This window comes from Musa acuminata, chromosome BXJ2-8 (assembly GCF_036884655.1).
Source record: "Musa acuminata AAA Group cultivar baxijiao chromosome BXJ2-8, Cavendish_Baxijiao_AAA, whole genome shotgun sequence".
NCBI classification, from domain to species: Eukaryota; Viridiplantae; Streptophyta; class Magnoliopsida; order Zingiberales; family Musaceae; genus Musa; species Musa acuminata.
The window spans coordinates 9,129,977-9,156,550 of NC_088345.1; the positions used below are offsets into that span (position 1 = coordinate 9,129,977).

The 26,574-nt window shown below is 38.6% G+C and overlaps 2 protein-coding genes across 2 annotated transcripts; both read left to right on the forward strand.

Moving 5' to 3' along the window:
* The first annotated feature begins 848 nt into the window (after positions 1–848).
* On the forward strand, positions 849–16,563 carry LOC135619094 (tubulin-folding cofactor E-like). Its single transcript, XM_065120736.1, has 16 exons — positions 849–1,311; positions 2,719–2,889; positions 3,974–4,020; positions 6,556–6,702; positions 6,784–6,858; positions 7,336–7,445; positions 7,582–7,724; positions 7,880–7,941; positions 9,124–9,231; positions 9,313–9,347; positions 13,417–13,485; positions 14,511–14,602; positions 14,682–14,758; positions 15,483–15,560; positions 16,094–16,200; positions 16,306–16,563. Exons 1-15 carry the CDS (start codon positions 951–953, stop codon positions 16,190–16,192), a joined length of 1,674 nt encoding a protein of 557 aa, XP_064976808.1. The 5' UTR covers positions 849–950; the 3' UTR covers positions 16,193–16,200; positions 16,306–16,563.
* Positions 16,343–24,957, forward strand: LOC135619095 (probable protein phosphatase 2C 74). The gene is made up of 6 exons (XM_065120737.1): positions 16,343–16,411; positions 21,779–22,761; positions 23,252–23,425; positions 23,797–23,967; positions 24,233–24,412; positions 24,516–24,957. The coding sequence occupies exons 2-6, from the start codon at positions 22,201–22,203 to the stop codon at positions 24,672–24,674; spliced, it is 1,245 nt and encodes a 414-aa protein (XP_064976809.1). The 5' UTR covers positions 16,343–16,411; positions 21,779–22,200; the 3' UTR covers positions 24,675–24,957.
* Positions 24,958–26,574: the final 1,617 nt, after the last annotated feature.

Consider the following 26,574-nt stretch of genomic DNA (forward strand, 5'->3'; position numbering starts at 1 on the left):
CTAGAGCCTGCCCCAGCCCAACCTCGGATGCTCAGAGGCCACCTCGGAACTACTTTAGCTAACTTGTCCCCGACACTGACTTCCTCGCCCGACCACCACAAGGGCCACTCGGATGAATTATGTTTTTATGACAAGACCAAGCGGCAACGAAGCCGATTAATGGCATTCAGGCAATAACAATTCACTTGTAGAAGTTTCATGATCATTTCATACTAAGATTTAAGCAATAGTAGAATACTTAAAGATTTATGGTGACATGATCTCGCTTTGAGGAGGTCCCTTTCTCCTTTGTAGTGGAGCTCTAAGGCTTAGAAGTGTGTGTCGAAGGCTTTTGGCTTTTGAACCGCAAGACGAGCAAAAAACGCTTCTAGGCATCGAAAGCTCAACAATAGAGAGCACAAAGCTTCTACCCATTTCGAAGTCACTTTTTATCTTTTTTTGCAATGTGAACCCAATATCAACCCACTAGTTGGAGAAGAGAAGTTTAACAGACCCTTTTTACCATTAACAATTCTTTTACTATTGATAATTGTATTAAAAAATAATAAAATAATGTTTATATTATTTATAATATTAATATTACTGATTTTACTTTTTTTCTCATAATTCATTATTTCATCGTCATCGTGTCAATGTTGCTTCCCTTGGTTTGTTGTTGCCTCTCGGTGTCATCCTTCCACGGAAAAAGAAAGGAGGAGAATAAAAATAAAATATTTATATCTCTTTTTTAAAAAATAATATAAATAATAATCCGTTGGAGCAATGTCGGTGGACCAATCCGTCCCGTTTCGATGATTTCCCAATCATAGCTTAAGAAAACAATCGCCGTTAGATATAAGCTGAAGAATGGCGATTCAGAAGCCGTTCTCCTGCCCTGAAAAAGTCTTTCATAAACTCCCACCGACGCAAAACACAAACCCTTTCGGTTCTCGGCTCCTCTGCCCCCGGCGATGGACGAGCTCTCGGATAGCCACCCGATCTCGGGGCCGAATGGCCGGGCCGCGGCGCCTCCGGCGGCGGAGGGCGTGGGGCTTCGCATTGGCCAGAGGGTCCACGCCGTCGGCAATCCCCGGCGGATCGGAACGGTGAGGTACGTGGGAGCGGTCGAGGGGTACGCCGGAGAGTGGGTCGGCGTTGATTGGGACGACGGTGAAGGGAAGCACGACGGGTCCCTCGGTGGGATCCAGTACTTCACAGCGAGGGGCGAGAGATCGGGGTCGTTCGTCCGCCCCAAGAACCTTAGCACCGGGATCTCGTTTTTGGAGGCGCTTCATCGCCGCTACCGAGGCAATTCGACCAAAGAAGAAGAGGGTAAGATCAACCGAGATTTTTTGCTAAGGCAACTCCTCGGTTCATGTAATCTTTGGTTAAAAGACTAAGGCAACTCTTCGGTTCGATATCATAATCATTGTGAAGGAAAGCAAGAGACGAGATAAAAGGAAAGAGAACAAAATTAGGGTTCCATATATTGCTGTCCGGACAATAAGCTCTGAGGTGTTTGAATGGATAAAAAGATGAAACTAGGGGAAAACATGGTTGGAGCATGGTGCTAATCAATAACAAATATATGATAAGTGATGCAATCAAGTGGGAATATTAGGTTGTTAGGGCTTAAGATGTGACGACTGGTATATTCATGAGTCACTCAGACAGGGTGAAAGATTGGAGCAAGCATCCCAATATGGTCCAGACACCCAATAATATTGAGGTAAGTTGAAATTGATTATAACCTTGTTACCTGGTGGTGGTGAACCTTCATATATACACCAATGCCCTGCCACTGAAACTTCATCTTGTCTGACTGGAGCTAAAATAGTTTTAAGTTATATATTTAGAACACTAACAGGTTTAACAAGAAATGAATTGCAAAAATATTGTAGGGAAGAGAAATAAAAGAGAAAGAGCTTTCTGGATTTAATGCTAATTTGACATATGAACAATTGAGATGGCTTGCAAACATAAGAGGACACACCAGAATAGATTTTAGGGCGAGAAAAAAGAAAATTATCCACTTGTTCATTTGTTTTTGTTAAAGACAAGGAAGAATAACTATGTTTGTAGTCGGACTTAAAATTAGGCAGTAAAAAAATACGAGTAATATGATGGGATTTGAGATATTGAAGCAAGCAAGAAATCTGCAGTTGCTATACATAGCTTATTTTTAGTAGCATATGAAAAACATATGACAAAAGAAAGTAGGTATTATTAGCTTATTTTCAGTAAAGAATAAGCTTCCTTATTAGGACGATATTTTCAATCAAATTCAAGACATATGTCAATTATTATTTTTTCATAATATTTAATCAAACCTAAGATTTGTCTCATTTCTTTTTTAGTTGGCTTCTTCATTCTTTCTTAGATTACTTAGATGATGCATCTAATTTTTTCAAAAATTCACAATTCACAGTATCATCTAATCCTTGTTGAGGCCTTAAGCACGTATTAATATTTAATATTTCTTCTCCTAAAACCAAATTTTAGTAATTAAATTCTATTACCAACTCTTTTTATCTTTATGACATAATTCTTAAAATTTTTATCTATAATAATGCCTACCCAAGCATATGTTTAACTTTTCTCGTATACCTTATTTATAATTCCTATGTTTTTTCTTTTTCTTGACTAATTGATTTTCTTTCTTGAATCCTATTCTTGACATGAATTTGGTGGACTTATTTTAAAACCGATGATGTGGTTATGTTTATCATGATTATGCAGATGAGATGTATGTTTTCTCAACCAGCCAAAAGCATGTATCCATTCAACTCGTTGGAAAAAATAAAATCCAGGAGAAGTTAAATCACTTTAAGGAGTTGCTTGGTGCATCTGTATCTTATTTGGGAGTTAGCTCAGCTGAAACTTCTAATGAAATTAATGCTATAGTTCCAAGTAAGTTTGTTGCCCTTGACATTTTTGTATTTCATTTCTTCCTTCGTGTTGCAATTTTAGAAAAATGACTTTTTTTTATTACTAAACATGAAACTCTTTGGAATTTTGGCTTGACATTCTTTATTATGGTAAAACTTATCAGATTAGATATGGGAGTTATACTTCCTTAGTTGGTATATGTACTTATATTTTCAGCAGGATTTGTGTCCAATAAATACGTGTAATAGTATACAAGAATGTTGTTGTAACTGTGGTTCCTCACTCAATGCTGTAATTGCAAGATTACTAACATGATTCCAATTTAGTTCTTACATAAATCCATCTTGAGCATCTCTCTTTAGACTTTTGCTTGTAGTTGTTATTAAAAGTAATAAATATGGCAATTTAACAAATAGTAGGGGCCCAAAGCTTTGCTTTGAAGGTTGACTAAATAAATGTGCGAGACATAAAATAATTATCATAATGTGAATAATTGAAAAAGAGAGGATTAAAGGTTGTTAGTCTTGAGAAATAATCCCCTTATAGTGATTATTATGTTTTCTATAACATAGAGTTAAAATTTTTGGACCATAGTTGAAAAATCATGTTCTAAATGATTGCAACAAATGTTGAAGTTTTGATCTTGCTAAATCACATGATGATCTTCCATTTCTTCAGGTGTATCATTTAAATAGGATCCTGTTTAAGAATTTACACACAAAATATTACTGTTTCTGTGATTACAATTTTATGTCGTTTTCAGTTTATCATAACTGCATCAAAATATCCATAAGCTATCAGGGTCTGATTTGCACATTGTTTTGAGAGGTATTACATGATGGACCAATCATCCTGCTTATAAGCTTTAGATAAAACTTTATATATAATGATTATGCATATTCTATATGAAGATCTTAGCTGCAATTTCTCTGTGTCTCTGTATAATTACCTGCTCGTTCTAATTACTTCTAGATGCCAACTTCAGACTTCATCATGGCTTTTGGAATGAACTTGTGGTTCAGCTTGGAGATTTTAGCTAGTATTTTGTCTACCATTTTCATTGTTGGATTTTTTCCTTCTTTATCAAATATATGTTCTTTTTCAGATCTTGAGGAACTTGATTTGACAGGAAATCTGGTTTCAAGTTGGCAGGTAGTGTTTTTATTTTAATAGCATATTTCAAGAATGCTTTTGTAGTACCCCTGACCTTGTAGTGTCAGGAACTTGATTTGACAGGAAATCTGCTTTCAAGAATGCTTTTGTAGTGTCTTGATCTTGATGAAATCTTATTTTAGACTTTACTCTTGGTACAAATTATCTTGCAAGAATTTCTTGTTTGTGTAAATGTTATCATCTTATTATCTTATTCTTTCTTTTTTTTTCTTTTTAAAGTTGGTAGACATCTCTCCTAGAATGTGTAAGACACATCAGTGTTGTTGTGGAGAAATAAACTCATTATTACAATTCTTCAATGTTCAATCAGAGTCAATGAAAATAACTTATAGCTAGAGGAAGTCTCATGATTTTTTGTCTGTCATTGATGATTGCGAATGGGACTTTCTAGTTTCTAGTCCAAACTCTAGTTTTTTCTCCATATTATAAATAAGTATAATCATAATATATGCCTACTTGTGCTTGGTCCAAATTTTATTATCTGGCCCCATGGTTCCCTTTGTAACCCCAAACTCACATGAAGTTCATTTTCTTACTCGGAAAATTTTTTCTTATCCATCATGCATAAATTATGACAAATATATCATTGGTTTTTTGTTTTGTAGTATAAGAACAGGCTCATTATAGTCATAGCATAAAGAAACATTAGAACTGAGAAGTAACCAAAAAGGATTGAATTTGATATAGTGATACAAGATATTGCCTGCATGGCACTAACATGCTACCTATGTTTGCACTAATGTAATGCCTTAGAAATGCTGATGTGGCATAATAATTGAGGACATAGTTTCTACATGAGTCCCTTATTATTTCACATGGAAACTGCATATGTGCCATGTTAACATCACATGGGATCATATGTTGAGAAACACATGAATGATTCGTGCCTACCATTTCTCATGACATTTAATGTTGCTGTTCTGTGATAAGTGGAACCTCATCTGGGTTAAGGGTTACAAAATGAATCAAAGTTGGACAAACAAAAATCATGCTTAAGTACGGCTTGATGTTCATAATTGTAATTAGTCAATCTGTAAATAGTCTGCTGGGTTTTGCTTGATAAAATGGCATTCTCTTTTTCTACAATACTTGGACCATTTCGGAGATTTAGATTTGTTTCTAGATTTCAGCATTGTGCTACTTCTTTGTTATAAATTTGGTGGACATTCATGTCTTGTCACACACCAAAGGATAAGCACAATTAAGGTTTATGTGCGTATCATCCAAGAAACTAAGATGCCTAAAATGTGGTGGAAACCATATGCATATCTTGGTTTTTAGATGGATAACTCTTCTCATTGACTAGTCAGAAACCTACTTACCTTGCCATTTGGTGTCATGTTCTTGCTGTTACTTGAGTTTAGTAATGTGCCTGAACCTCAGTCTATATTATAATAATGAACCAAGAATCTCATGTCAAATCATGCCAACATGGTACTGACATTTGGCACTGCACATTGCAGGAGCAGGAGCATATCAACAAGTAACTGCAATGGCATAATGCTTATCCTGATTGTCAAATACAATGTAGCTTATGTTGCAAAACTAAAATCCTTGCAATGAGGAATATAATGGCTTGCATATTGGACTTCATGACAGACTTATAAGTTAAAATGCTTTGTTCTTCTGCAGAAGCACTCCAAATTTACATTTGCAACAGAGCCACATATGATTTGTTCTATCATTAGAATGCTTAAAATACATTTTGTTAAATGACTGTGTCTAAAATGTAAATGGTTTATCATAAGTTTTAAAAAACGAAATTCAGTCCAAGTTACAAATAAAAGTGAGTTCAAACTGCATATTATGCTAAATTCTTTGCTTGATCATGTTGCAAAGGATGACTATGAGTATAATCTTAAGCATGGATTGCCTGATAAATCCCCTTCCAGTCAAAACAATCATGGTATATGACATGTGTCACTGCTGCATAAAGATCCTATAAGGTAGATCTCAAATAGTTGGGACCTCTAGCTTGTTGTTATTGTTGCTCATTCTACTGCTGAGAGTGGACATCGTTAGTGGTGCTGTTGTCTTGGAAAGTAGACAAGTGAAGTTGATTTCTGGATCTTGATTTTTGGTCATACAAATTTTTACTATTACCATAAGCATATCTTGATTGGATGATAAATCAGACATGCAGAATCTGTTAAAGGAAATTTAGGTTGCACTTTGGCTATTTATATAGTTATAATATGTAAATATCCTGTTAATTGTATGTATGGTGCGTTGTGAAACCTGATTTTTGTTGCTACATAAATTTGTGGTTATAAAATGCAGAAAACACCAGTAGGTATTGAAGAATCATGTGAATTTGTTATGTTCCGTTTCTTGTGGGTTGTACCATTTGTTTCTCCACTTATTTGTAACACAATATGAAGTGAGAATATCATTGAATTATCTTTTATAAAAAGAGTACAATTTTATGTGGTCATGATTTATGACTATTGGATATTGCCTGGTGGTTGGGAACTGTCTTTTCAGTTAAAGGGATAGGCTCTTTTCTTGTTTCAGGATATTGGTACCCTCTGCGAAGCTCTACCATCTCTAAAAATTCTAAACTTGACAAACAATCTTATGGATTGTGAAATTCCTAAGCTTCTGTCACTTGTGAGCATTCGTGTTCTGGTTCTCAATAATTGCGGCATAACATGGAATCAGGTGATACATATAGTCTAAATCCATGTTTTTTTTCCTTTTCTGGCCATCCTGGTTGGTGACCATTGATATTATTGGTAGCAGGTTGAGAAATTCAAAGAATCACTTCCTGCTATTGAAGAGCTTCATCTAATGGCAAATAATTTAAGCATGATAGGGGTAAGAACTTTTATCTTTTTCTTTTTGATAAATGATTCTTCTTAGAATTAAATTATTTGTAACTTGAAAGCACTTGTTCTAATGCTTATTTTGATTTGTGATATTTCTGCTATTCTATTTGTGATATCAAGAGCTTCATCCTGTTAATGCTTATTTTGAATTAAATTATTTGTGATATTTTAATTTGTGACAATATAATAAGAAAACTTCACATTGCTGGCTATTCTTTTAATTTCTTCATCAATGATCTACCAAGATGTAGCCGAAATACTAGTTAGAAGTCCTATATACCATTATGGCAGATTTTTATTCATAAAAAGGAGCGAGGCTTGTAAGCAATAGTTGTCTGACAGGCGACATGTAATAGCAACATTTTCATATTCTCTTATATGTTTTCTGATTCCTTATTCTGTGTCCTCTGTACATAATTCAACAATGTGTAGAAAGAAATAACCAAAATCTTATATTCTTAAACAGCCTACGTCTAGTTCTTATGCTCAAGGATTCGACACATTGCGGATTTTAAATTTGGAAGAAAACTGTATCAAATCATGGGATGAAATATTGAAGCTTTCTTATTTAAGAAGGTAAGAACATAGATGGCAAATTTACATGTCAGTCATTGTTATAGTTTTGAGCAGTCATGAAAATAAATGCATGATTGTGCAATTTGTGGTTCCTTTCTTGAAACTCCTTTTGACGTATTTATGGTTATGATTGCAGTTTGGAACAGCTCCATTTGAACAGGAACAGATTGAAACATATATCCTACCCTCTTGATCATCAAAGGCCAGAGTTACTGAGTGCTTGTGACATGCAAGACACGGTTATTAGGCCTTTTGAAAATTTGCAGTGCCTTCTCCTAGGTAACTTTTGAGTCTCTCTGGCATCTGTTTGTGGATTATGATATCAACTCTTTGTGATGCCTTTTGAAGTTCTTAACACATCTAGAGATCTTAACAATCTTTTTCTGAGCAATCTATGCTCTCTGGTTTTGACTAACCACTGGTAGCACATTCAGGATCCAATGAGATTGACGACTTGGCATCAATAGATTCCTTGAACCTATTCCCTAGATTGATGGTGAGCTCATTTCTTTAAACAATTGTCAATGCACAATATTGTTAGTAAATCTAGAATCATGTTTTGGATTTATATTCTTTACTTTCATTCATCTCTTGTCAAGAGCAAGAATGACCCTTATCAACTGTGCCAAAAATTACTTACCTGCAAGTTTCATGGGCCAAGACATGTACCCCTTCTGATTTATAAAACTAGGTAGCTAATTTTCAATCATGTATTCTTCGCCCAGGGTATCAAAACTTGTACTTTGCAGGTCATCTAAGCCTTGGCCCGAGAAATATACAATATCTCTATATGAGTTTCTGTCTGCCTACATGTTGGTGAATTAATAGCTCGTCTACTCAGTTGAACATACTGTTAGGTCACTGTATATGCTAGGCTGGTGAAATTTTTATATTATGTTAGAATGGTCAAGTTTAAGGCTTCACATAGACAATTACGGTTCATTCACTCAACACATATCATAAATGAAAACATACATTAAACTCTAGTGATGAACCAGTTTAGATGGATTCTTCTAGTTGAATAGTCTTTTTCCTAAATGTGTCACTTTGGTGCCTTATGTTTGTTATCAAGCCTGCTTCCAGATTCTTTTAAGCTTTATAATGATTACAAGTGAAATGTTCAGACAAATGGTCCCATCTGGCGAAAGTGCTCCTTGCTGTTGCTCCCCCCTTGAAAGTTGGAAATAGTTAAAAAAATGTGCTACCTATAGTTTTATTTTTTATTTTTTGTTCGAAGAGAGCTAATAATGCATCATTCTCTAGGAAACCACATGTTGATTCATCAGCAGAATCAACTCCATTCACCTTTTTTTTTTCTAAAAGACAAATAATTACACTTTAAGGGCAATTAAAGTGGCATAGTCTTTTAGTTAGATAAAATGTTTCTGTTTTTCTAGGTCAGTTCATATTTATCAGTTGGTGATTTGATAACCTGAGCCATAAAATAGCAGCTTTTCATTTTCTAGGAAGATCCCTGCTGCTGAAATAGGCTTGAATGGTTTCTGCAAACATCTATATTGTTCTTATTTTTACTAGTCAATGTTACTGAAAACAATGCATATTTATACTAAATAGTAAAAAGTAGCTATTGAAGAATCATATACAGCTTTGATATTGCAGCACCATTCCATGTTCTTTCATAACAGTATGTAACGATGTGTTTTGGCATTCTTTGAAGGACATCAGGCTTTCTGAGAATCCTATAGTAGATCCAAGTAAAGGTGGCCTCCCAAGATTTGTTTTGATTGCACGTCTTGCAAAAATAAAAATGCTTAATGGGAGTGAGGTAGCATCTAAAACTTGTGTAGTGATGGATTCACAAACCGTCTTTTTTTATTTACATCAGAAATTTATTTATTGTGTACAGGTAAGCCAACGTGAAAGGAAGGAATCAGAAATTCGGTGAGTTGATTTATTTATTGCATATATTGATGCTCTGTCTAACTCTAATTTCTTATTGTTGGCATTTTTGGAAGCGACGACTATGGTTGCTCAATTAAGCAAATCTCTTGATACAATAACATTTATAAGTCAAACAATATACTATATCAGGTGGCATCATCAAGCCTAGTATCTCGATCTGTATAAGAGGGTAATTATAGATCTCGTATGTACTGACTATTTGAAAAAAAAGATGCTATACAGGTACACAATTGTTCATGCCTGCAAAGAGTGGATGTGGTTGCTCTATAATACAAGTTGTCAAAGTACCCCTTATTTCTATGCATTAGAAAAAAAAAAATATTGTATCATCATTATACTAAGATATGTCAATAAAATATATTATATAGCATATTTGCATCTTATCATTTGTTGCTTAGGTTGCAAAACAACCTGCCATGAGTAATTTTGCAAACAAGTGCTATTTTTTTGTAGTTGTAATGCTGCATTCTTTGGAGTTACAAGTCATCAAGGATTAAATTCTCAATCCAGTACTCGTCTTTCTACCAACATGACATGGGTTGGTACACACACACACACACACACACTAGAGGTGTGAAAAACTAGACGAGGATAAGTAGCGGCGACATCACGTAGTGATTTTAATAGGCGCTCGGGCGAGGCAAGGCGAGGCGAGGCCCGAGTGCCTCGCTTCATTTCCAGGCGGCGCGCTTCAAAGAGGCGTCGCCTAGGCGCTCGCCCGAGCCCAGGCGCTGGGCGCTTCGGGCGAGCGCCTGTGTTAAACCAAGCGATCAAACCATCATTTTAGGTCTGGTTCGGTCTCCGGTGCTTTAGTTGGTTCAATTGAACCAACTAAAGCACCGATATCAGCACGACTTCCCCAACCCCAACCCTGCTCGTTGTTCACGTTACCGTTGCCGCTCCCGTTGCTCGCTGCCGTTGCCGCTGTCGTCGCTCGCCGCTCTCGCTCTTGCTGTTGCTTACTAGTCATAGGTGCCCAGCAAGCCAATCACGTGAGTGATGGCACGTGTGACTTGATATAGAATCTTTTTGCTTATTATATTTTGGTATATATCACTTTATAACTATTGCATATATACACATATATATTGTGATGTCCTTGGATTTGTGCAATGGGAATCGGATCGTGATGAGATCACGAAAATGAAATCGATTCACCTTTAAACACATATCCTAAATAATCCCGGTTATAGGTTACTCGAGAGGGACATCGTGATAACCAGACAGACTAATGTGCTGTATACCCGTCCATATGATGGATGCAGCTTGTCTCATAGCTGCTCGTGTAGGGACACTAGGGATACAATATAGGTGCTCATTGGAGAATGAGTTCACTGATTGATTCGCTTACGGAATGTTGGATGGTTGATGATGCCTTATTGTCAGACAGCGATTCCGTAATCCTAGTGGTATATCTGGTCCTTAGACTTGAGACACCAAGGATGTCCTGTATGAGTGCTCCACTCTTTGATACCAGATTTATAGGTTTGGCTGTCCCAGATCTAGTATAGCTGGTCATTGGGAGTGGTAGTCGATCTTATGAAGGCTATTGAGTGTCGATAGAGGATCATCCACTCTCGGCGTCATGAGAGGAATATCTCATGTGTTCTTGCTTAGACAAATCCCTGGCCAGGGTCATTCGGTTTGAGAGAAAAAGAGTTCTCCGGGAGAATCCGATTAGAGCGAGACTGAGTAGAAACCGCATAGGTCTGACAGCACCATGCTCGATATACAGTCTCTGGGATATTAGATGGATGAGGGACTATAGGTACACGGTAACTGAGGACAAACAGGTCCAATGGATTGGATTCCCCTGTATCGTCTGGGGACTACGGCGTAGTGGTCTAATACGTCCGTAGTCGATGAGTCGAGTGAATTATTATAGAGATAATAATTCACTGAGTTAGAAGGAGTTCTGATAGGTATGACTCACGACCAGCTCAATATTGGGCCTAGAGGGTCACACACATATGGTAGGCATTGCGATGAGTAGAGGTTCGGATATAAGATATCCGACGGAGCCCTTGTCTTATTGGATATCCAATAAGCCCCTGAATTATTGGATCCCATGGACGAGATCCAATAAGAGCCCATGAGAGATTATTTGATATAGATCCACTAATCTAAAAGGCTTGGGTTATTGGATGCAGATCCAATACCCGCTAGGGGAGGATCCATTAGGGTTTGACAGGGGACCTCTATAAATAGGAGGGATTCAGAGCCTCATAGGCTAGAGCCTTTGCTTGCGTCTCTTATTCTCCTTCCCCTCTCTACCTCAGAGCAGGCTTTGAGTTTTGAGGAGCATCGTCGCAGCCCTGTTGTGTGAATCACCGCTAGAGAGGAGGACGCTTGACCTCCTTCACCCTCTCGTAAAGATCTACAAGGAAACAGGGATATACGATCTCCCTAGGTAACACAATCTACTCTATACGCAGTTTTTCAGTTTCGTGGATTTTGCGCACCAATCTTCGCACGACGACGAACATCTCTTTGGGAATCGGGGATTTTGTTTTCTTGTTCTTCCGCTGCGCATCTGATGTTGCCCCCAAGATTTCCCAACACTACTGCCACTTTTGTCGCTGTCGCTGTCGCTACTCGCTTTTACCACTGCCACTGTCGTCGCTTTCGTTGGTCGCTGCTGTCGTTGTCGCTGCCATTGTCATTGCTCGCTGTTGCCGCTACCACTACCGTTCCCGCTTTTCTCAGTCAGCACCCTCGATCTTCTCTTACACTCTTCTCTTCTCTTTTGCTTCTCTTATCTTTCGATTCTCTTATCTTTCGAAAGTATACTGTTAACTGTATATTAGTAAAAGTATTTGTATTTATTAGATTAATAATATATTATTTTAATTTTAATACTGTTAATTTTTATTTATTTGAAATTATTGTTAGGTTTCAGGATAAATGACAAGTGTATAGAGCAACTCAATAAAGTTTCCAATGTCATCAAGAAGACGCAAAAGAATGAATTTTACGGGAATTTACCAGAAGACAATGCTGAACATCTCAGGAATGAAGAAGAAGATTATTCTGTGAGTATTAACCTAAGTGGGAAAAAAATATACGACAAAAAAGGAAAAGAAGTTATGAGTACTAACAAGGGTAAAAAAGGACCGATGGATCTATATATGATTTAAGGATCACAGAAGCAATAAGGGTAAGCAGGAGGCTCAAAATTTAGACAAACAAATATAAGTGATGCTTGTAATAAAGAAATAAGAGGAAGAACAATTCAGTACATTGCTCGCTTATTCTATCAGGCTGGTCTTCCCCTTAGTACAACTCGTTTAGATAGTTTTAAGGAAATGATTGAAGCTATTGGAAAATATGGTGCGTGATTAAAACCTCCAAGTTATTATGAGATGCGAGTTCCATTATTGCAAAAAGAGTTGAATTATACAAATAACTTACTAAAGGGTCATAAAGAATCATGGGCAACACATATTTGCTCCATTATGTTAGATGTTTGGACTGACAGGAGGCATATATAGATCTTACAAGAGGTAAGCTCAGTTTCAAACTGGATGAGGAAAAATTGCCTGGTCCAGATACTGATTGACTGTCAGATTTGTAAATACCAGTTTCTACTGATAGGTATGGCTGAAACTTAAGTCCATGCATGGTGATCTTACAAGAGGTAAGCTCAGTTTCAAACTGGATGAGGAAAAATTGCTTGGTCCAGATACTGATTGACTGTCAGATTTGTAAATACCAGTTTCTACTGATAGGTATGGCTGAAACTTAAGTCCATGCAGGGTATACACCTTTGCAAAAGATCCAAATGCTGCAAGCACAAAGCTTGGAATCCAAAATGCAGGCAAAAAGTTTGCTTCATATATTTCTCGTAGTTTATAAGATTCTAAAGGTTAAAATTTTATTTGTTATCGGAATCTGAATGTAACTTTTAAAATCATTTTCTGGACAAACTTTCACTCCTATAACCATCGTAATTGTTGTAAAACTTGAGGATATCAGCATGTTTGAATTAATTTTGTGGTGAAGATGGATGTTTCAGATTTCTTGGTGCTTATTCTAGTGACCCATGCAGGTATGTCCGCCTTGTCATGGCCAAGATGCAATCAGATGATTTGGAAGACTTGAGACATTTGCATCCAAGGTAATCCGTTATATTCTTGTCCGATTTTGTCAATTCAGATATTTTTTGCTGTGTATATGTGTGTGTGTGATAGAGAGAGATGCCAATTTTAGAAATTCTGATACTGTATTTTGATAGATTAACTGTTCATGGCAGAATCACCTAATGAAACCAAATTAAGTTGTGAACACATATTATATTAAGATGGATTTTTTGTATGGATACAAATTAGATTAGTTCATGTGAAGTTGTGAACCAAATATTATTTTGGAGAAATATACTAATGGAATTTGCTGCGATTGTGTTGTTCCCTTCCATTAAGGTTGCATGTTTATTCCAATTAATTCTATATCATGATAGATATAGCATGATTTATCAAAAAGTATCTCAACCCTTAACTACCAAAGCGTTATAAATATTAGGCATCTTGCCCAGAGGAAAAGCAATGTCCAGTATTGGGCCAATAATTTGAGTGATGCATCCTAGGTTTTTTTCTTAAGTGTGGAAACCGTAGGACTAGAAGGGGTAGGATTGGTTCTCATAATTATAATTAAAGTGAAATATGTTGAAAGTTTTTTTTAATAGTGCCATGCGAAGTCGAAAGTAAATGTCCAATAGCAAGTTGATCGGTTAATTCAATAAGAAATAAAGGGGAGTTAGCACTTGATTTAGTTGGTATCACCCAACTGAATACGATTCAATCGTTTAGTCATACAATGAGTCAATTTTCAAGTTTGGCCAATCTTTTTTTTTTCCAAACGAAATATTAAGTACATGAAATCACGAGTAAGTACATAAATGGCAAATGTGCAAATGTCGTGTCAGGAGCGGGGTAAAAAAAAAAGAATTCTGCTTCAAGATATCAGCACTTTTCCATGTGATAGGTTTTACAGCAATTGCAAAAAGCTTGATGCACAAACTTTTGGCATTATAGAGATGCACGTTTCTTAGATCATAGATTAAATAAATACCTCATGGTCTTACCAAATGAATCTAGGAGATAGAAAATTACAATTGAACATTTTTTCTAAGTGGTCATAATACAGGTTTGCGGAGCTGAAGGCACTGCATGGTATCGAATATGAGAGGCCATCATCTGGAATTGCAGGACCCCAAAAAATGTCTTCTGGACTTATTAGTACGAATATAAATGAATACTTGGAAGTATATAATCAGTGGCTGTAGTATTATGCTATAGTTTCCCTTTGGCTGTGCAGGTGTTACATTGAAGTGTATTGGAGCTTCCATGGGGGAGAAGCAGCCTTTGGCCAAAAAGCTGCCGCCAACTACTACTGTAAATATACCTCTTGATCCTCAATACAGTCAATAGCATTCAAAATTTATAGCACTCATTTTTGTTGAGCAAGTGTTCACGAGTTAGAGAATCATCACTCTACATAAGGTAACAAGAGCTTAGAATCTTAACCTGAATATGTTAAAACAAGATAGGTAGTATGTTTATGCTTACACATGGGTCAGTTAAAATTTAGGGTCAATTGCATATATATCATTGTTAATTTTGGAAATTCATATTTGTCTCTATAAATTTAAAGTTACACATATATCCAGAAAATATTAGGTTCTTCCATATATACCCCTTCAATTTAAACCAAGCTAACCAGTCATGGTGATAAATAAATAAAAAATGATAAGTAAAAGACCAAAATGTTCTTATCTGTTTTGGAGATATCTGACACCCACCCTACAGGGCTGCCCCTGTACATTTTGTTTCTATATAAATTTATGATTGATTATATCTTGATACATTTGATTTTTGGACATTTTTTATTCCTCTTCTATCAGTACTGGATATGTGTCTGTCATCATCAAATGCTAATAAAAAAGCACAATTTTGCTGATCTAACCTGCCTTTCACTTTTTATTGTTGGAAAACATTGCGTAAAGAATCATTTTATTTTCTCTTATAGTATAATGATATATCTACTTGGTGACATCATCAACAATCTCTCTTCTGTTTTGAGTGGGTTTGCAACTCAATTTCACTTGTCTACCTGCAGGTTGGCAAGTTAAAGGTCCTCTGTGAAAGCTTCTTTAAACTGAAAGATATCAGGTTGAGATTGTATATTCAGGAAGAGGTACTTTTCCTTTTATAGCTTCTTTCGAATATTCTTTTCTACCATGTGGCATGTCAGTGCAACATGGCAACTATGCTTACAGCCTAGAATTATTGGTGCATGTGTATTGGTGGTAACTTTTTCATGATTGATGATTATGCTTCATCAAAATATGCAGTCTTTTCTTTTTATGGGTGTCAATTGCTGTGCAAAATGTCCCAATTTGAAAGGACTGGATGATTCTGAGATGAATTGGGGTCTTGATTGATCTGAGTTGAATTGCGGATCAGCTGATAGTTATAAAGAAACTGAAAGATGTATTTACTTTTTTTTTTTTTAATTTTCCTGATAATGTTTCATTAGGTGAATAGCACAAACCCATGTTTCATACTTAGGTAATTTGTGGGCCTTCGACCATAAACCAGGAATTGATGTTTGAGGTTGGAGGATAACTGCATATTAGAGTTCTTTTTGACTGCATATATCTAATAAAATGAGGGTAACTCTTCTAAGTTTTAGATACATGATTGACCTAATTTTTTGCTTTGCAATAGGGATCGCCACTGCCTCTATTGCTAGAGGATGATATGACTGCCATTGTGGATCTTGGAGTAGGTACCGGGACGACTGTTTTAGTGGATGAAGAAGGTTAGAACCTAAGGTACGGCGATTTTGCTCATTCTTGTGTAAAAACTAACAGAACTATGATTGCTCTTACGAAGCTTGAAAGACTGATCTGTTATGTTGTTCATGGGTTCTTGTATAGACCGGTATCAAGATACCCCGCCTTCGGTTTTGGATACCACGCATTGGACATTGGTTTTGGAACTCCTGCATTGGATCGATCTTAGTTCAGCCTCAAGCATGGCCAGGTTAAAGAATATTAAATCTCTTTGAATTGGATAAGGCACGTCTTACTGATGTTGACTATTACCAGTATCAACAATTAAATCTGTTTTGTTAAGGAATTGGGCTTAATAAGAATACAAGCGATGCACCATCCCAGGAGGATGATGTTTCTTGGCGTCTGGTGTGAATACCTTTATCTCTAGCCATCTTCGGCGGATGAGTTGGGGCAAGACTTGACTACCTCTATGTAATTTGGCCCCGTCATGAATTATCACATTTCTTTATCATTGGTGATTACGAAAAATCTTTGAACATTTTTTATAGGAAATATTTCAGCACTAATCACGGATTGACAATTGGTCGCCATCAAGGAGTCGATGTGGAACGACCTGACACATGTTTGTGTGAAGATTAGCCAACTCAGCGAATGGTGCATCACCACGTTTGCGGATTGTATGGGTCAATGTTGGATAGTGAGGATTCAATTGAGTTGACTCGTGTCATCGGTGACATACAGGTCAATTGCTCGTACAAGCACGTCGAATAAGGCATCGATAACCATTAATGACCTATGTACCCCAAGTCGATTTCGTAGGTATAAATATAGGCTCCTTGACCTCGAGAGGAAGATTGAACTTTTTACACCACAAAAATTACTTACTAATCGAAACATTAAAGAGGTCGAGTCGTGAATTCCCCCTTCCGACGTTGAGTTGTCATGTAGGAACGTGACGTAGGTGAGACGATTCAAGTCCTGCCTTAGATCGGCTCGAGAGTTAACCCCTCAACCTGACCTCGCCTGTCTAGCCTCCTCACGTTAAGAAGCCACATTGATGACTTTGTGCTTGCGGAATAGGATCAAGTTGTACCGATCCCGAGGCCACGACATAAAGGTACATAACATTTTTAATGCTAGAAGGAGGGTTGAATATCACAAGGGCATCCACTAGTGAACTCTCTCCATGAGCGTTTCAGCAATGAGGCTCCCTCACCCTCTCACAATGCTTTTGGCCAAGGGGGGCAATTGCCCATCCTCCCACAAGTGGATGCGTCCACCTTAGCCCAGACTCTGGTGCACTACTGACACCTATTAAACAATCATGGGTTCTCCCCTCCTGGAACCAACACAGGGCAATTGGTGGTCCCTGTCGAGGCTTTCGTCAATCTCACCCACTAGATGCACGCACTTGCCGGAACGATGCAAGCCATCACCCTCGTCCTCTCCTAATTTGCCCAACAAGTGCCACCCATTCCACAGCCACAACTAGCAAACCAACTTACACTCCCACACCCCTCAATGCTACCCTAATCGAACTACCCTCGATGCGTTGAGACCATCCTCAACTAGCTAGGGGATAGCTCGAGGGCCCATGCTCCTCGACGGTGTAGTACAATGCTTTTCTTCATTGTCGCTCCCCCTCAACGTTCACCGAGTCGAACACTCAGACGACAAGCTCGATGAACGACTCATTCAAAGCGCAATTGCGGCTGGTCAACCAATGCCTTGATAAGGTACAATAAGAGTTTTAACAGTTGAAGGAAGGGGCTGGCGACCACATCTCAGGTAGCTCCCCTTTGCCAAAGATATTCAGGACGAGCCGCTCCCGACTAACTTCCGCCTCCCAACACTAGAAGCTTTTGATGGCAGCTCTGACCTAAGGGAGCACACTATCGCCTTTCGAGCCCATATGGCATTGTACAACACGTTGGACTCTTTGATGTGTCAGGTATTCCACACCACCCTCAAGGGCTCGGCTCAAGAGTGATACAATCGATTGAAGCCATGTTCGACCTCATCCTTCGCCTAGCTCACAAAGGAGCTTGAGTTGCACTTCCTAGCCAACATACGACCGAGGCCCTCCACAACAATGCTCATTGGGTTGAGGCAGAGGGAGGACGAGTCCCTTTCCCTCTTCGTCACATGCTTTGCCATCAAAATCCAAGGGGTTCCCGACGCCCACCCCTCACTGGCCATATATACTAGTCATAGGTGCCATACAAACCAATCACGTGAATGATGATACGTGTGACATGATACACATTCTTTTTGCTTATTATTATTATGACATTTTCTCACTTTATATTGTTTGACGCATAAATATATTATGATATTCATGGATATATGCAATGTGAATCAGATCATGATGAGATCACGATAATGAGACCGATTTGTCTTTAAACACAGACCCTAAATAATCTCGGTCATAGGTTACTCGAGAGAGACATCGAGATAACCAGGCAGACTAGTGTGTTGTATACCCGTCCATATAATAGAGACGACTAGTCTTATAGCGCTCGTGTGGGGACACTAGGGTTACAGTATATGTACTAATTGGAGAATTAGTTAATTGATTGATCCGCTCATAAAATACTAGAAGATTGATGATACATCAGTGCTAGATAGTAATTTCGTCATCCTAGTAGTGTACTTGGTCCTTAAACTTGAGACACTAAGGATGTCCTGTATGAGTATTCAACTCTTTAATATTGGACTTGTAAGTTTGGAAGTTTCAAATCTAGCACAATCGATTAATCGGGAGTGACAGCCAACCTTACGAGGGCTATTGAGTGTTGATAAAGGATCATTCGCTCTCGGTATCATGAGAGGAATATCTTATATGTTCTTGCTTAGACAAATCCCTAGCTAGGGTCATTCAAATTGAGAGAGAAAGAGTTTTCTAGAAGAATCTGATTAGAATGAGACTCGAGTAGAAATCATTTAATTCTGACAACACCATGCCCGATATATATTTATGGGGTATTAGATGAATGAGAAACTATATGTACATGGTAACTGAGGATAGATAGGTCCAATGGATTAGATTCCCTTGTATCGTTTGTGGACTGTAGTGTAGTGGTCTAATACGTTCGTAATCGATAAATCGAGTGAATTATTATGGAGATAATAATTCATTGAGCTAGAAGGAGTTCTGACGGGTATGACTCATGGTTAGCTCAATATTGGGCATAGAGGGTCATACACATATAGTAGGTGCTACGACGAGTAGAGGTTCGGATATAAGCCATTGAATTATTGGATATCCAATAAACCCTTGAATTATTGGATCTTATGGATGTGATCCAATAAGAGTCAATGAGAGATTATTATATAAAGATCTTCTAATTTAAGAGGCTTTGGTAGTTGGATGAAGATCCAATATCAAATATGATATGATCCATTATAGTTAAGTTGATATGAGCTTTTATAAATAGGAGAGAACCAAAGGGCCATAGGCTGGGCCTTTTTTATTGCCACCTCCTATTCTCCTCTCCCCTTCTCCTCTCCCCTTCTCCTCCTTAGCCAGCAAGTGTGAAGATTTGGGTAGCGATTCGAGGAGCATCTTCACAACCCTTGCTGTGTGGTTCACCACTAGAGAGGATGACACTTGACCTCCTTTATCCTCTTGCATAAATATGCAAGATCACAAGGATATATGATCTCCCTAGATAACATAATTATCTCACAAGTTGTTTTCAATTTTACGGATTTTTGTGCACTAATCTTCGTACGACAAGGAACACCTTTTTAGGAAATTTGAGATTTTTGTTTTCCATTCTTCTATTGTGCATGTGATGTCACCCATAGATTTTTCTACAATAGTATTAGAGCTAGGTTGTTCATGTAAAAGATTAGTTTTGAACTATATGTGTTATGTTTTAGAAAACCCTAACCCTCCCCTTTGCTGCGTTGCACACGCAACCACCCTACTAGCGATTGGAGAGAGGGGGGAGCACGATTAATTGTGATAGAGATTTAGTACCCAAGGCAGGATCAATTAATGTTAAGTTGATATGAGACCTCTATAAATAGGAGATAACCAAAATGTCATAGGTTGTGCCTTCTTGGTTGTCACCTCTTATTCTCCTCTCTTCTTCTCCTCCTCAGCCAACAAGTGTGAAGATTTGAACAGTGATTCGAGGACCGTCTTTGTAGTCCCTATCGTGTGAAGACACTTGACATCCTTCATCCTCTCTTACAAATTTATAGGATCACAGGGATATACGATCTCCTTAGGTAATATAACGTGATTTTCAGTTTTGTGGGTTTTTACACACCAATCTTCGTACGATGTTGAATACTTTTTAAATATGAGATTTTTATTTTATATTCTTCTACTGCACATGTGATGTCGCCCCTAGATTTCCCTATAACATAGGCTTTCATGATAGGTTTAAGAACCACATGATTCTTCTAGTCGCTGGTTGAGAGGTTACCAACGATTATTCTTGAGATGCTCCAACGGGTCAACCAATACACTATGGCAGATACACTAATTAAGGGGTGATATGAGGAATCACATAAAAGACCCTGCCAAGAGCAATCCCAAGGCCAAACCTTAGGATTACTTAGAAGAAAGCATGGTCAACCCGAGCTATCACTCCTTGTCCTCCCCCACCTCCCGTAAACATGACAAGAATGAAGATCTTTCTCTAAATAAGGAAGAAGGGTTCCTAAAGGAACCCATACCATGGAGAGGCTCACCCGAGGGATCGATTGAAATACTGTCAGTTCCATCGAGACCACGGCTTTGACAGTGAAGAGTACCGGGATCTAAAATATTATATCGAAGAGCTCATCCGCTGGGGGCTCCATGAACAGTACCTCCATAAACCTCGGGAGCCCTCCCCGCGCCCTCATGCTCTCATCAAGAAGCATAAAGATGTAATCATTGGTGGGTCAAGGGCGACAACACATCTAACACAAAACCTACACCCACTCTACAATGGAGTTAACCCCCTGACTCGACCTCATCCCTTCAACCTCCTCGTCCCAAAAATTCATATGGATGACCTTAGTCTTTTGGAACATGACCGGACCGTATCCATTCTTAAGCCACTATAAAAATACATAATATTTTTGACACTAAAAAGAGGGCTCGAATCCCTTAGCTCCCCTACAGGAGGGAGTAATAATAAAAATATTTAGTTCCAGGGTAAGAGAATCAAGGACTCATAAATCTATCCAGTTATCTTTACCCTTAAAATTATGCGGGTACGCAAAAAACGTGGTGTCGACCGAGTCGCCGAAGCGGGCTCCACTGACACGCCGGCTCGGGGCAACGGTCATACCGCTCCTCCTCCATGTCGGCATGCACCGCGTCGGCAGGCGATCAGCCAATTCCTCGGCGTATTCCTCGTTTTCTCTCACGCGGTGGAAACGTTCCGCCGCCGCAATCTGGCTTGACACAGGACTGCCGTAGTTGAAGTAGGTCATGTCCGCGGTGGGAAATGGAAGTGGCCGCATAACGCAACCTGTTGGAATTGATTATAGTTGAGCCTAATAAATTTATGGAATGTTTCTGTTTCACATGTTGGATCCATATTCATGTTTAATATGATAATTCTCATCCATTAAAAAAGACTTCTTTTGTGTTTTTTCTCGAGTGCAGCAGATATAGTCACAGTCACCAAAACTGGACTTCAAAGAATCGCCGATCCTGTGAATTCCCTAGTGCGACCGGTTCCCTTGCCTTGTTGCCTACCACTTCCTTAGCCTCGAAGCGTTCCTCCTCATCAATTACAAGCAAATTGTTCACCGCAGTACCAAATCCTCGGCTTTAACGATACCGCCCCGTTGACGGGTCAAACATCATCACCCAATCATATCAACAAGAAGACTACTCCTCCCCCACCACACACATTTATAATTAGATGCATTCCTTCTCCCTCCATGCCTCCCTCCAAGCCTTAGAGCGCAGTATGCTTAAGAATAGAAAGCCTTTGACCTCATACCTTGGAATAGAAAGTATGATACCCCAATCCAAAAGCAAAATCCCATATCGAGGAGCAGAGGGAGAGGAAGCAAGCAACAATGGTTGATCCGCCTGAGTTCTTATGCTCCTTGTTGTGTTTCCTTGCGCACCTGCAGAAGGTGGTTAGGAAGTACTTTCCCGCCATGGCTCTCTGCTCCAAGTCTCCCGGCCGTGCCTCCCCTGCCCCCGCTTTGTCGTGGAATCGGCTCGCCGAGCTGCCCGCCGTGGCCAGCAAGAGGTCCAAGGACTCTTCCGACCGCAGGGTGCGCCCCGTTGTCGACGTGGTTCCTGGAGGAAGCAAACCGGCAGGGACTTTCGTCGAAAAGGTTTCGTCCCTTCCGAAGCAAGAGAATGTGGAGTGTGAGGAAAACTCCGGTCACCCGATGGTAAAAGTTACGGCGAATAAGATACCAAGGACGAGAAGAAGACCGGCGAGGATAGCCATACCAAAGCCTTCAGCTGATGCAACTTTTGGTGTTGCGGATAGGGAGGAGGATGGGGTTGAAAGGGACTTGGAAGTCGAGGGTGGTGAGTATTGTGTTGTCAGCAGGAAAGGACACAGGCATATGATGGAAGATGGCTATGCGGTCATATCCACCGTCCATGGAGACTCCAAACAGGTAATATATAATATATGAATGCATATATGTGTATATCTTTTAAGAACATTTTGAAGCTCGTTGATTGTCATATGAACCACGAGATCCTTTGTCATCTATAACACCTTATGTCCTATGAAAGAAAAGCTTCAAGCTACTTGATTCTATTTTCTCATAGGAATTTACTGTCTTTAACTACAAGTTTAATGACATTATTACTCCCAGTTGCTAGAGGAACAATTGCCTTTTTGTGTTTTTATGATGGAGGAAGCATATACAGATAGAATTTCTCATGATGTCTTAGTCTTGCTGATCTGATAGTGTTGATGCAAATTAAATGGCTTGGACTGATTCAAACATAACTTTACAAGTTGCAGAAGGACCAAGACATGGCCTTTTTATCTTGTGAAACAGAAGATCCAAATTGTCCATTTCCTTCTCTTGCACTATTATTTGTTGCACAAGTTTGACATGTTCTCCATGTTAAGCTGCTGGTGTTACTCATCTGCAGGCCTTTTTTGGAGTGTTTGATGGGCATGGGGGGCGTGCAGCTGTGGATTTCGTCTCTGAGACGCTTGGGAAGAACATTGTGGCAGCTCTAGATGAGCCGGAGAAGGAAGACAATCAAGCAGACACGGCAATAAAAGCAGGCTATCTGACCACGGACAGAGACTTCCTAAGTCAGGTGTGTGGCTCCCAACTGGGAGATACAAAGCACTTTGAAGCATTCGAACTTGCATCAAATGGATAACCTCAATTGCGTTGACAATCTCTTTTAGTTTGAATTCCAACAAGACCTCCTTTATTGCGTTGACCTTCAATCAAATGATCAGGATCAAATCAATTTAACATCATAGAAATTAGATCCTTTCATGATGTTAAATTTTCATGGTATTATTTTATTCTTACAATACTATAAAAACACAATTCAACATTTATCCACTGTCCTTAAATCTACAACAAACATTTTACTTGCATGAGATCTGTGTCATTGCTGTGAAGACAACCATTACCAAACTATCATAGTTGACGATGGATGTTTCCTTTCATTTGCAGGGTGTTAGTAGTGGAGTTTGTGCAGCCACTGTGTTGCTAAAAGATGGAGAACTACATGTGGCTAATGTGGGCGACTGCAGGGTGGTTATGAGCAGGAAGGGAGTAGCAGATGCTCTTACTGATGACCACCGAGCTGGTAGAGAAGATGAGCGCATTCGCATTGAGAACTCTGTAAGTTCTTCTTCTTCCTCTCTCTCTCTCTCTCTCTCTCTCTCTCTCTCTCTCTCTCTCTCTCTCTCTCTCTCTGATCTCGTAGCTCAGTGAGCTTACAATATTCTGAACTCTTTCTGTCTCTCCCTGAAAATTAGGGTCTTGATCTTGTAGCTTACTAAGCTTACAATATTCTGAACTTAACATGGGGTTCTCTCTTTCTCATCAATTTAGGGGTCTTGATCTTGTAGCTTAGTGAGCTGACAATATTCTGAACTCCACACAGGGGGGCTATGTGACATGTCACAATGGAATATGGAGGGTGCAGGACTCTCTAGCTGTGTCAAGAGCAATCGGCGACCTGAACATGAAGGAATGGATCATTTCTGAGCCCGAAACAAAGAGTCTTCAGCTAACTCCAGAGTGTGAGTTCTTAATACTGGCCTCAGATGGGTTGTGGGATAAGGTATACATATGACCACTACTGATCTGCTGCACTCATAATTCACATTTACCACCTAAACCTTCAGTGGTGCAACTCTTAACACATTGTGGTACCATTCCATTAGGTCGAAAACCAGGAGGCAGTTGATGTCGTCTCAAGGCCAAGCAACGCCATGAAGTCATGCAGAGACCTCATAGAAATCTCCTGCAGGAGGGGCAACCGAGATGACATTACAGTCATGGTGATAGACCTTCAGAAATTTATACAGCTACCTGGCTCGTGAAACTTCTTCTCGGTACTCCCTGTGAATGAACAACACTTTCGTGGATTCGATCTTGAGGTAGCAGATGACGTGCAGATGATGATCAGCGAAACGCTCACTCCAAAGAATGCATCGCATCTTCGTAAATACTGAGATCAAAATGCCATGCTTAATCTTTAGGTTTAGGAGGACGAGGGATAGAGGAGAAGAAGAAGTGGAGATAAAAATACAGAAGATATGGAGAAAGGGAATACCTGTAAATACACACACTTTGGTTCATTAAATTTGTCTCCATTTCTAGCCATGTCAAGTTCTTGTGAGCATAGTGACTGGTGGATGAATGATTAAGTACCTCAACAAACAAAACTCATGTTCATGTTCTGGTATGGTTTAATTAAGTTATTGATACGGGCTAATTACATATTATCCCCGATAGTTAGACCTTTTTAATATCTCGGTCTCTAGACTTGAAAATTTTATAATAGAAACTTTATAGTTATGAAAATGAAACATTTAACTTCATTTATTGGTTTTATCGATCGAAGTACGAAAACGATAGGTAAAAAGGTAATTTCAATATCCTAGTTACATTTTCATTGGTGGCAAATGACGATGTCATAGGAGGCCATGAGTAGCTATTGTGGATGAGGGAGAGCGACAACAATAGATGAGACAAAGAGAGAGAAGGAAGAGAACGATGTAGTTGCCGAATGGCCCTTTTGTCGACGCCGCTTCGTAACCCCATCTTCTAGCTCTAGCCTAGCATAACAGTCTTCGCCCTCTCCTCAACCACCTCGTGTCGTCGCTTCATGGCCATTCATCGAGGATCTGTGAGCTTCTTTGCCTGACGTGCTATTATGGACTCAAAGATGGAGAGGAAAGAGATAAAGGATGACGAGGCTACGGAGTACAAAGGAGAGGTAGTAGGATCAAGATCACAAGAAGTGCAAAGTGAGCAGACCCACAATGGACCTGCATCGAAGATGCAACAGCAAGTGTAAGGGAGTGGTAAGCAGCACAAGTGACCTAGCAAACATGGCAAACCATAAAGAAGTTGGCACCATGGACAAATGCATCGTAGACCCAACAAAGGAAGGCCGTGTCTAGCTCGTAGAAGATTGTTGCCCTTTCGTCGCTCTGCATCTGTGTTAGTGTTGCTCGGTAATTGTGTCGGGCGTCAACACAAATGCAGAGTGGCTAAAGGGCAACTCGACATTTGTGTTGTTCTTTTTCTCCTCTCATTTTACCTCATTTCTCATCATCGTTCTCTCTTCTCATCTACAATAATCACTCACAGCTCCTAGCGACGGTTGTCCACCATTACTGAAACATAATTGGGATGTTGAAATCATCTTTTTGACCATTATTTTTGTGTTTTCATCGGTGAAACTGACGACGCTAAGGTGAATAGAGATAGATGTTATACTTTCATAATTATAGGGATTCCAATATAATTTTTTTAAAATCTAGATTTTGTGATATTAAAAAGGTCTAACTATAGGGGATAATATGTAAGTAGTCATATTTAATTAATTTAATTTATTTATTATTTAATAAATTTAAATAATTTAGAAATATTTTAGATATGTAATAAGTTGTCATGTACCAAAATCAATAGGAGATAAAAAAAAAAGAAAAAAAAATCAAATTTGATCTTAATTAAAGATTTTAAAATATTAACTATTCATTTCTACGAAATATCTTGATTAGGAATATCATCAAGAAGGAAAATTTTTTCTTCAAGTAAGCCAATAATATTATTTTTAGAGGATAGAACAGATCATATATTTAATTTGATATAATTATAATTTTTTATTTCTATGTTTTACTTGTTTTTTTCATGTGCTTACGCTTATAAAAAGACTAGAATATCAAAATGCATCGTCCAAGAATGAATTAGTTAATTAAGTTTTTTCTTCAT